Below are 12,500 nucleotides of genomic sequence, written 5' to 3' on the forward strand. Positions count from 1 at the left end.
GTGTGTGTGTGTGTATGTACACACAATACAATATTGTAATGTTGTTGTTGTCTGCACAACTCAGTGACCCTATGAACAAAAGGCCTGAAGCCCTTCTAAAACTATCAATATTTATCAAAGTTCATAGTTTCCAGAGGCATGTTGTTTAGGAAGTGGATGCCACTCCTGCTTCGAAAATATTGTAATACAAAATAATACATATTATTCTTATATGTGTAGAGTTGGATCTGATTCACATCTGACCCTCCAGCTGAGTTTCAAGGCTGTAATAGGAGACTTCCCATCTTCCTCCAGCAGCTAGTCTATTGGAACTGCTTGCCTTTGAATTAGCAGCTCAACTCCTTACCCACTAGGCCCCCAGCCCTGGGTGTATATCTATATATACTTTAATATGGCAGAGTGCATGAGAATGGCCCAGGATAGGACATGGCTTAGCTTTCATTTTTATTGGGTTGCTATGAGTCACAGTCAACTTGATGGCATCTAACAATAGCAATATATACCTATATAAATGGACAATCTTCTCCCATGTGATAAACTGCCTCTGAAAACCCTCTGGAGGGTCAGCTATGGGTTGGTTCTGACTTGATAATATTTAACAACAACAAACACACTCATACACTGTACACATACACAGACACACGCATAATGCACACCCTCATATTCCATGCATACACACCCCAAACCAAACCCCACCACTGTTTTAGACTTCTAGACCCGAGCAGAAAGCGTCGAAGTGATGCAAAAGGTTTCCAAGTCTGTATTCTTTACAGATGCAGACGGCTACACCTTTCTGCCACGGGGCAGCTGGTGGGTTCAAACCTCCAACTTTGGGGTTAGTGGCTTGGCTCTTTAACCATTGTGTCATCAGAGAACTCCAACAACCTTCTGGCATGTAATTCTGTTCTCCCCTGAAACTGACATTCTGACTCGAGTTTGGAGATTTTAAAACCAAGACATTTTCTCACTGGGCTTCTATCATCATCCCAACTGGGAAAAGAGGAAAATAAGTGATATTTTCATTTTACAGATAAAGAATCCACGGCAAAGAGAACTCAAATCACTAGCAGGAGGCCAGTCTGGGATTCTAACCAACATGATTGTTTTGCACTACACCCCACTCTGCAACAGATTCTGTATCTTCAGGTGGAGAGAGGGCACACCTATCACAGGGAAGGGGTACCTATCTTAACCTAGGCAGTGGCCTGCATGCATATACAAGTTTTGAGTGAATTTGAACAATCACAATTGTGAAGACTCCAGCCTTATAGTGTTCAAAACCACGCCACCCACAGGCAGAGAGATGCTTCTATCCAAAGCTGCCCTTAGAATGCAAGGAAAAAAGAGAAGATTGCAGATCTCATATACAAAGTAAACACTGCAAGGTCTCTAAATAAAATGCCAACACAATGATTTAGAAGGACTTCAAATATGAGCAAGCAGCCCTCTTCTCTCCCCTGTCCCCACAACTCCTCTGATGCGGAATTTATCACTGGTCTCTCATAGTTAACTCTGACAGGGCACCGCCAGGCTGTAACTCATGGCCTTAATGGCCACCCCTGTGCCCCCTGACAGGGCGGCCCATACGTCTCTGCTGGCAGGGGTTTAAATTACGGCTGTGCTACCAGAGACGGGGATGCAAATCAGACGTCTGAACGCTGTGGTGGTTAAAAACTGAATTAGGTCTCTGAGCAGGCAGCCACTCTGTCTCTACTTTTAGTGCCTCAACGGCACTTCCTCTTCCCAGGCCAATACCAACTTCCTAAACCTCGAATTTCCTGAGTGATCCAGCTGGGCTTCAAGGATCTAACATGTTTACTTAGAAACATGCAGTGAATGGTTTTTAAAAAATCTGATTCCCACCAGTACCAATTGTGGCTGAATTTGATGTCAATGCATGGTAACCCCGTGTGTGCTTGAGAACACTCTATGGATATGTCAATGATTGATTTTGTCACAAGATGACTGCTAGGCCTTTCTTCTGAGGCACCTATGACTGGACTCAAACCTTCAACTATTTGGTTAGCAGCTGAGCAACTTAACTGCACCACTCAGGAAATCCACCTGATGCCACTGGTTCAAACATTAGCCTTGCCCAGAGGAGCACTTTGAGGTTTGTGAAGGGCATCTGGTCGTGTAGAATAGGACCTGTGGCACTTGGATCTAAGTTACTATTTGTTTTCCAAGATGCATGATACTGGAAACATCATTCCCATCTCACTGTCTACCCACAATGCAGGACAAGTGGAGAGGAGGAATTCTCAGTGCCTAAGGAGGCACTGCGGAGGAAGAGAGGAAGAAATGGGATGTCAGACTGGGAAAGTAAATAAGACACTCCCAGATTTCCTGAAAGTGTGCCTGCGCCTGGGCCACCTCCCCTGCTGGCCTCAGCAGTCAAGAGTCACAGCATGGCTGGCTCCAGAGTGACCAATGTCTCCCTGGGGGCCCAGGGCTCCTATTTTCACAGAGAATGTAAATAATCTGACCCCTATATGAGATGGGCAGTGGAGGCAGGAAGAAGTCAGGGAGGCATCCCATCAGCTTCACATTAGCTGTATCTAGCCAGATGAGAGAAAGAAAGCCCACCATTTTTGCCTGGTTTCTCCTGTTCTTGTAAAGGCCTTAGTCAAGCTCAGTCACCTGGGGCAGGAGCCCTGGGCCTGACAGACACTGTAAGGGGCAAGAGGCCTGTTTTGAGAACACATCATATCCCCGCTTCAATCCTGGGGCTGTTTACAACTCTCCTTGGAGTTCATAAAACCGAGCCCATAATCCATCTTTTATTACACAGCAGGGATATTTATTTCCCTAATAGGAACATATAGCAATGAAATACAATCCCTTCAAGGCACAAGACGGCAAGAAAAATCTCACATCATTTTAAATGGACATTCAGAGATCATCAAATGATATTACCAGAGGGGAAACAAGGATTCAGAACTAGCAAAAAAAGTCCCCAGAATAACCCTCAAGCCTACACACCAGTACAAGTTCCTTTAACAATAATCTGTGTAGGACAAGCATTACTCTCTCATTGTCATCCAATTGGAGCTGACTCATAGCTGATGGCTGTAAAGGATTATGGAGATTAGCTGTGTTTCTCCCATGGAGTCAGACCGGTTCAGACTGCCTTTGGACTGACTAGCTGTGCAACTTCTTATCTCTTGGCAACCAGAAACCTCTGTACAAGCATTTGTTGTTGTTGTTGTGTACTGTAGGGTCGAAACTGACCCATAACTGACCCTTCAGTGGGTTTTCTGAGGCAGTTATTGCACTGGAGGAGACTGCCCATCCTTCTCTCATGGAGCAACTGGTGGATTTGAACCATATGCTTTTGGGATTGCAGTGCAGCTTCTTGCCACTAGGTAACCAGAGCATTAGACACGTGCAAGTATTCTGCAAGCTAAGGAGTGATTGATTAGTGAGTGGCCGGCTCTCTGCACCTGCAGTTGCTTACTTGGCACTGTCCAAAACACGGGCTATGAAGTCAACTGACAGTCCTTGCCCCTAACATGCCTGCAGTCGTAAGTTCACAGACAAATCTTCAGTTCACTACACTGTGGAAGGTGCAACAGGAAGTAGTGGAAGCCATGACTGAATTCTGCCCAGGGAGGGTAATGTCTAATAAGAAATAACTTTTGCTTCATGTCTTATAAGATGAACATGTCTGTTCATCACACTGCTGTCAGAGATGCATGCATGTGAAGCTTTTTATGTTTCTGAAAATTAGACAATAAGTAAAGGAGGCCTAAGAAGACCTGATACCTTTGAACTGTGATGTTGGAGAAGAGTACTGAATATTCCACGGACTTTTGGAAGAACAAACAAATATGCCTTAAAGGAAGGGCAATCAGGGTGCTCCTTAGAGGCAAGGATGATGAAATTTTGTTTTATACACTTTGGACATGTTTTTAGGAGGGGTTAGTTCTTGGAAAATGGCATCAAGCTGGGAAGGGTAGAGGGTCAGAGAGAGAGAGGAAGACACTCAGCTTGATGGACGGATACAGTGACTGTGGCAATGAGTGTGAGCCTCAGAGATAGTGAGGATAGTGCAGGACAGAGCCAGGGTCAGATCTGTTGCTCATAGGGTCAATGTAAGTGGTGGTTGATTTGATGGCTCATAACAACAACGACTCTTAGGATACCAGAGAGGACAAAGCAATGGAGATCTAATGCTAATTAAAGTTGTCTTCACTACTGGGGAAGGGGACCTGGCATGCAGGGCTGATCATTCTGGTAACTGGTGCCTCGAATGGTATAAACAGAGAAGCTACCTGTTGCATCAGGGGGAAGGCAGGTGGCTCCCTAGCTAGTTTCGCTAGAATCATGTTGTCACAAAGACTGGATCCCAGTTACCAAGTTGGGTTTAGTGATCAAACCACAACATGAAGGTGAATGAAACACGGTTTGGCGGAGAGGTGCCACCAAAAGCTAGGTGGACAGGGAGAGTTAGTAACAGGATCAAACTCAAAACCGCATGTTGTCAAAAGGGAACTCACTCATAGCTAACCGTTCACTGGGATTTCAAGGCTGAAAACTGCACAAGAGGAGAGTTGGGGGCAGACTTTGAAGGTCTTCAATTTTCTCTCCATTTCCATTGGGGTAAAACTGGGACACAAGGGTAGGTAGTATAAGCAGTTTGTAATTGGCTGCTAAGAGAAAGGTTATTTCTTCAAACCCAGCTAGTGGCTTCTTGGAAGGCAGGCCTGGCTGGTTTTATGCACAAATATTACAGACAAGAAAACCCACGGAAACAAGGCTATGTTGTCACATATGTAGTGACCAAGAGTGAGGGACCAGCCAGCACCTCACACCAAAACACAGCTGAGATGAATGAGTTAGATTATCTCCAAAATTCTGTCTGGCACATAGTGACCCCATGTCTCAACTATCCCCTGTAAATCTCTATGTCTATCTCAAACTCATTCAACAGAGGTCTTTTTTTTTTTAAACCATACAATAATTTTCTTGTTAATCTTTCACCTGACAGTACCAGCAATCAAACATAAATACAATTGTGCTATTGAATAGTATGTAAACAGTACATTTACATCAACTCAATAAGACCATTAATATTTCATAGTCATTGACTTGACTGAGACTTGCAGATTTCCTACTTAATAGATTTTCTCAATCCCAGTTTGCAGGATTGGCAGAGAGGCTACATAATATTTATTTATAAATGGAAATTAAACACATAAATATTGACATACTTGGTCTTGGTGACTTTGGGCATGTGGCCAGGAGGGACAGTCCTTGGGGATGGACATCATTCTTGGAAGGGTGGAGGGACAGCATAAGAGAGGAAGACGTTGGATGAGATGGAGTGGCTCAGTGACTGAAGAAATGGGATTAGTTCTGTCAGAGTCACTGGCTCAGAACAGGACAGGGTTGAGACGGTTGTACTTAGGGTACTATGGGCTGCAGGCAACTCAATGGCACATAACAACAACAAGGATCCCTAGAGAAGAAGAAAAGTACATGCTGAAATGGAAAAAAGAAAAATCAACACCACCAAAACTAGGGAGACCTACCAGGAGGTTCTCTGGCTTGATGTCTCTGTGCACGATGCTGAGGCCGTGCAGGTACCTGAGGGCATTGGCGAGGTTGTACACCATGGCACTGCCATCTCTCTCTGTGTACTTGGTTGAAGAGGTAATGGCATCAAAGAGATCTCCACCCTAAAGAACACACAAGACAGCACATCACGACACCAACTGGTAAAACTAGGAAGGTAACAAAGACAGTGTCTCAGTTGACACAGTGCTACAGAAATCCAGGAACTGTGAGCAATGCACGTTACAGGACCAAACCCTCGGCTGATGGGGCCTGGGGTTAGGACAAAACACATCTCTGCATCCTCTTACTTTGACCAATTCCATCACCAGAAAGAGCTCAGTAGCCGTTTCCATCTCCTCCACCAGCATGATGATGTTTGGATGCTTCACTCGGCGCAGGATTGACACTTCATTCTCAATCAGGTGTTCCTGCCAAAGGAAGCATTCAGAGAGGTGGGTCAGAAACCACAGCACCCTCAGCTACGTCCTGGGGGCCAGAGAACATAACAGAAACAATCTAGAGGGCTGATGCTGACGGGACCATCTTTCTTGGCACTAATATGAAATGCAACAGTCCAGAAAGACAGGACAAACCAAAGAACTCCTCGTGGCCATTACAAAAAGGAAACAGCTCCCCAGTGCCCCTCCAAAGTGCCCCGTGGTGCCACCAGGGAAAGAGCACAGTGCTTCTTGCCTCATCCCTTCCAATCCCACAAAAACCTGGGACATGAAAGCCTATGGTTTAGTTGAACCACACAATGGACCTGTGTCAAGAGCTTTTTGAGGAGATGATGCAGTAACTCTTTTATGCATATCTGTGCCAAGCTAAAGTCAAGGCCTCTTGATAACCCAGAATTCTTTCTTGTCCTGTTAAGCACTGAGGTAACAGAGACCCATATACTGAATTCCACATACAGGAAAATATGATTCTCTCTCACAAGAGCCCAAAATATCTTCCTGTTTTCTATGTGATGTTTCCTAACACTGGAACATCAGCATATGCACATAAATAAATACCAGGCATGTACGAAGTATAGTATGCTTATGGCAGGCAATTTTTGGCATTAACATATTTTTAGCTTTTAAACTGTGACCAATATGAATTTGCATTTAATGTTAGAAATCATGAAAAAGAAACGTCCCCCTCCCTGCCCCTGATGACTGCGTATGGAATCATTGCCAGATGAATGTTCTTCATCATCATGTGGTTCAGAAATCTGGAAACATACAGTACCACAGGGAGAAAGAGTCTCATTTTAACACTAATCACGCCTCCTCCCCCAACACCACTTGATTATCAGTGCAGGTGAGTAAGCCAGTGGGACCAACAGTGCATAAATGTTTACTCACAGCACCAAGTAATTACTCTCAAAATGCTCACTCATGAGTCACAAACAATTATTATGAAACAGGAAATCTTCAACACTGACCTATTTGTTGATCATTAATTTCAAGAATAAATTATGCTCGGTTTAGAGAATGTTTCGTAACAACTTCTAATTGTTCTCTATATGGGTTGGGTCGCTATGATTCTTCTACAACTAGATGGCACTTAACAACAAACAACAGTTAAGGTTCCAGTCCTTGGGAAATGACATCATGCTGAGAGAAGCGGAAGGTCAGAGAAGAAAGAAGATGCTCAACCAACACGATAGACTGATATGGTGACTGTAACAATGGGTTGAGTGTGTCTTGGATTGTGAGGATGGTGCAGGATAGGGTGAGGGTTAGATCTGTTGTTCATATAATTACCATGAGTCAGAGAGCTCTGTTGGCCTACTGAGTAGAAAGTTATGCTACCAAGCCAAAGGCTGGTGATTTTAATCTACAACCCTAAGGCCTGGTTTTAATTGTTTTTGGTCAAACATTCTTCTAAGTGGTATAGCACTAGTCTGTCCACTTGCTGTACAGAGGTAACTCGTGGTTGCTGTGATGCTAAACACTGTGACACTGATGTGTCAAATGTGATAATGGTTACCCATGGTAGACTCTATTTGGTGGAGCACCCAATTAAAACAAGCTTGGAAGCAGGAGTGGCATCCACTTCCAAAATAGCTTGCCTCCGGAAACTCTTTGAACTTAGAGAAATGATGAAAGTTAAACAAGTGTGCAAGTCTTTTGTTCACAGGGTCACTATGAGTCGTCTATGACTTGACGGCACTTAACAACAACAATGCATTACACACACATGCCCATATAAATTTATCTGAATATTTACTATCATGAATTTTTAGGCCACCGCAAGAAAGGAAGACTCTCGATGAGATGGACTGACTCAGTGACTGGGGAAATAGAGGAAGGTGAGTCAGAGAAAATAAGGTTGGCTCAGGAAAGAACAGGGTTCAGAGGTGCTGTACATAGGGTCGCTATGAGTTGCAAGCAACTTGACAGCACATGACAGCAACAACTGCTGGCCTATTAGTAAGGAGTTGTACTACTAACCCAAAGGCAGGCAGTTAAAATCCACCAGCTGTTCCGCAGACACATGACAGGCAGTCTTCTCCTGTGCGATTGATAGCCTGTGAAAACTTGCCAGAGGGTCAGCTGTGAGCCACTTCTGACTATATGTATCAATGAGTGAGTGATATCATGAACCTTGGAACTCAATTTTGTGTAGCGCTGCAAAAATATTATCATTTTATCCCTACTTCAGGCTACTTACTTCTGGTTCCTCCCATCCTCCTATAGCCATGTATTTCTACTCTAAGTCAACTCAAATCCTTTTGGATAAATAAATCATAACAAATAAACATAGAGAAGAAAGCTTTTGGGAGCCCCTGCAGCGTGTGTGTGTGTGTGGGGGGGGTGTCATGATTCTAGACCACTGAGTGCACTGTCTATTTGTCCAGGTGACCAGCTTTTCAGGTCCATTCTGACTCATGTCTACTCCACATTCAAGGAGAACTGTGCTGTAGACCACTCTGAAATGGACTGCCAAAGAAGGTAGAGTGGAGGAACAGTGTGGAACAAAGCTCAAAATCCTAAAGAACCAGATTCTCTGATCACATAGGTACTAGTGGAACCCCCAAGTCTATGGCTCTCACTCATCCTTCAAGCCTAGACTGGAATAAAGTCTGTAATGAATAACGGACAGATATATATGGTGACCAAGCAGGAGCGGCATCCACTTCCTAACCCACATGCTTCCAGAGACTATGAACTTTGATAAATGTCGTTACAGAAAGGCTTCCAGCCTTTTTTTCATAGGGCCGCTATGAGTGGTGCTCGACTTGAAAGCAATCACCAACAACAATTATCCCAAGGAATGACATTCTCTTTAGAGAATAGTCAAGCGTGCATGATCAAAAGGGCAGCATTTTTCTCAGAGATAAAGCTCAGAAGGCAGGATGGGATAGGAAAGGGAGGCAGACAGAAACAAGACCACAAGAGGAAGACGGAGGAGTGCTGCTACAGCGTGGGGATTAGAACTAACGTCACAGAAATAAACTGTATGCGCTGGTGCATTAAATGTCTACTTACTCTACAGACTTTCAGGGAAAGCACAATGAAAATTTTCAGACAGATCTAACTGTGCTCCAGGGGTTATACACTGCAGGGGAAGAGAGATGGCTTCTTTTTCTCCACAGAACCACTGGTGGGGTCCTATGAACTCTGCCCCAACAGCTCCAGATGAGTAAAATGGCAAATGACAGAGCAAAGAGAAGTAAGGGAGAAAGGGGAACCAACACCATGAATCTACTCATTACCTGACAGGCCTCAGGCAAAGTACCTGCATACTGTTTTAATATTTTATCCTTAAAACAGTCCTTTGAGGCAAGCATTCAAACCTAGATTTCTGGCATGCAATATTGTACTATACAATATTGCCTTCTAAAGAAAAATGCTTTGATAGAATCAAGTTGGAACTTTTCAAAACAATGGTGGCTACCTACGTGAAAACAATTTGGTTTCTTGAAAAACTTGGCGCACCTGAGAATATCAGACTGGGCTGGGGTTGAAGGCAGAGTGCTGCCAGGTCTTACAGAAAGAGAAGGTGGGCTCCTTTTAATGAGTGGGGCTGGGAAAGTCTTTAACATTTCTCAGCAAACCCCTCCAAATCCAGTGGATGAGCAGCTACTCCCAGATCGTAACAACCGAAGGCTGGGGCCAGGTCTTTGACCTGTGTCCAAGTCCCAGAAGTCTAAGTTATAAAGGAGCAACACAAAGCCAGAGACAGAATCCTGGTCCTGCCCCTAGAAAAAGCAGCTTTGCAGCCAACATCTGTGATCGCGGAGACAGGAGGAGGACTAGGCAGAGCCTTCACACTTGTGCACGTGTTTCCAACCCTTAGATCATCCGTGTCAAGCACTTCCTTAATCATGCTAAGAGGCAGAGTTCCACAGACTTTTGTGAACATGTAAAAGCAAGGAAGTGAATTTATTTCCCTCTGTGTGAAGCAAAGACAGCCATAGTTATTACCGCTGTCGTGAACATGAAATACAAAATGGCTATTTTAAATATATCCACCACTCTGGTTCTTCCCTTTCCCCATTTCCTTCAAAGCTGGCAGAGTCTATAAATTTACTTCTATTCAGGGTTTCTATTTGTGATGCTAATTTAGAACAGCACATGTAAAATAATCCCCAGCACCAGTACCCTAAGAAGGTCTCTCAGATGGGAGTTAAAACAAGACGTCCACCACATCAGGAGGCGGCACCTCTCCCAAGCGATTATCTTTTTTTAATAAAAAGGGCAATAGAAAGTCTTCCGGTGTGTACTGTGGACCTGCTCCCAGGCCCGCCTGCAGAGTTACATTCCCAGTGCTGAGAGGGCACCAGGCCATTTCCCCCACCGCCATTCACGCTCAATGATCCCACTGCACACTGGCTGGTATTCTAAGAACACAGCACATGTTTTTGCTGGAAGCAGGAATTGTTTGCTTTTGTTTCTCAGCTCTTGACTATCACTGTAAAATTGTCTAGGAAGGAACAGGAACAATCCTTTTTTAAACTAACCATCATGCAAGGTAAACAAAAAGTCCACAGTCCAGAAGAAGAGGTGCATAGATAGCAAAATTGGACTGGGGAGCAGGGGGAAGGAGGAAATTGTGCAACAATGAAAGGCTCTTTTTAAAGAGAAATGCGAACTGGGGGCCGGTACGGAGGAAAACATGCAACAGTGAATGAATGAAAATCCAAGTTTTCTGTAAACTTTTGTTAAAGTATTAATAGAAAATAAAAACACATAAAAAAAAAAGACTGCACGGAACTCTACAAATAATATTTTCCTATTTTCACATGAAATGCTCTTTATATTATATTTTCCAGGAAAATACAATTTCTAAACAGGAAATGAATATCCCTTTCAGTTTGGGCCACAATGCACTTACATTATTCAAGCACTTAATGTTATTTATTTGAACTTTAAAAATAATTTGCATATGAATCATTCCATGGTGGTGCTCTGTTGTTTAGTGTAAAGGAAAATGACAAAGAAAATTGCTAACTTGGCAAAGAACACTGCCTTATCTTGGGCCATGGTGACTATGAATATTGGGGGTAGGGAAGCAGGGGGAGAAATAGATTAGGGGAATAAACAAGATTCCCAAACCAAACCAATCACTCTCTCTTTAACCATTCTCAGTTCCACATTCTCTCTTCCCAGAGGAATTCATTTACTGAATGAACCAGGCAGGCTGCCCAAAGCAGAAATGGGGAGCTCCACCAGACGCCTTTCTCATTCTCGAGGGCACTCAATCAATTACCAATCCAAGCCCACCCCTCCTGTGAACTCCTCTATTCATTTTCTTTACTCCTATTGTCATTTCACCTAGACCTTTGCTTGCTTGGAGCAAAAAAGTCATTTTCTCTGGCAAAGTCTTAATTTTCAAGGCCACGCTAAGACCTCTCCTCATCTTCCCCTATACCTTGTCCTGCTCACCCAAAACTAGGTTAGACTCTCAGCTTATTTGCTCATCATTCCTTGGATGCAATCCAGTCACTAACTCTCTCTTCACTGTCTTAGTGAGTTTTGCACTAAGAATAATTATGACAGTGAAAATGTTCCAATCTCTAGATATAGTTTCTGTGAAGACAAATGTGTATTGTTGTTAGGAAGGTTAGCAAAGGAGAAGATGACTTTCAATAAAATGGATTGACACAGTGACTGTACCAATGGTCTTAAATACAGCAGAGACTGTGATGCTGGCCAACATCAGGTAAGGTTTTGATCTGTTGTACACAAGGTCACTATGTGTCAGCAGTGACTTGACAGCATCTAACAATAATAACAACGTGGACTGTGAAATCAAGTCTCCAATATTTTTAACACGGCTTTGCTTCTGCAAAGCTTTTGTAAAGCTATTTAATCGGTTCCTATATTTTCTCACCTGTAAAATCATTTTATCTGTCTGCAAGTCATTAAAGATTATGAGTAAATTTTTATAAATGGTCTATCTTACTTCAACCTGTATACAGAGCAGATTATCCGAGAGGCTGGGCTCTATGAGGAGAAGTGTGGCGTCAGGATTGGTGGAAGATCTATTAACAATCTGCGTTATGCAGATGAAACAACCCTGCTTGCTGAAACTGAGGAAGATCTCATGCACTTGCTGCAGAGGGTAAAGGACTGCGGCCTTCAGTATGGACTGAGGCTCAATGTCAAGAAGACAAAGATTCTCACCACAGGACCAATTGGCAGCATCAGGACGGATGGCGAAGAGACTGTTCACAGCTTCAGTTGGTCGGCTCCACAGTCAACACTCTTGGAGCCAGAAATTAAAAAACATATTGCGAAGGGAAAGTCTGCTGTTAGGAACCTCTCTAAAGTACTCAAGAGCAACACTGTGTCTCTGGAGACTAAGGTGTGTCTGATACAGGCCATGGTCTTTGCAATTACTTGTTATGTATCAGAGAGTTGGAAAATGACTAGGGAGGATAGAAGGAGAATTGATGCCTTTGAGCTGTGGTGCTGGAGAAGAGTATTGAATGTACCATGGACTGC

At 43.5% G+C, this 12,500-nt stretch overlaps 1 protein-coding gene across 1 annotated transcript in view; it reads right to left on the reverse strand.

Annotated features, from left to right (window-relative positions):
* Positions 1 to 5,534: 5,534 nt before the first annotated feature.
* Positions 5,535 to 12,500, reverse strand: part of LOC102853053 (serine/threonine-protein kinase DCLK2-like) — a gene marked incomplete at its 3' end in the record, with an annotated part of 227,857 nt that continues 220,891 nt past the window's right edge. Inside the window, exons 10-11 of the mRNA XM_006903305.1 lie at positions 5,868 to 5,987; positions 5,535 to 5,681 (exon numbers count right to left, since the gene is read on the reverse strand). Of these exons, the coding sequence (XP_006903367.1) occupies positions 5,535 to 5,681; positions 5,868 to 5,987 (267 nt within the window). The remainder of the gene's footprint in view (positions 5,682 to 5,867; positions 5,988 to 12,500) is intronic.

Source organism: Elephantulus edwardii, unplaced genomic scaffold, assembly GCF_000299155.1.
Source record: "Elephantulus edwardii isolate Elephantulus edwardi_28Jun2011 unplaced genomic scaffold, EleEdw1.0 scaffold00558, whole genome shotgun sequence".
NCBI lineage: Eukaryota > Metazoa > Chordata > Mammalia > Macroscelidea > Macroscelididae > Elephantulus > Elephantulus edwardii.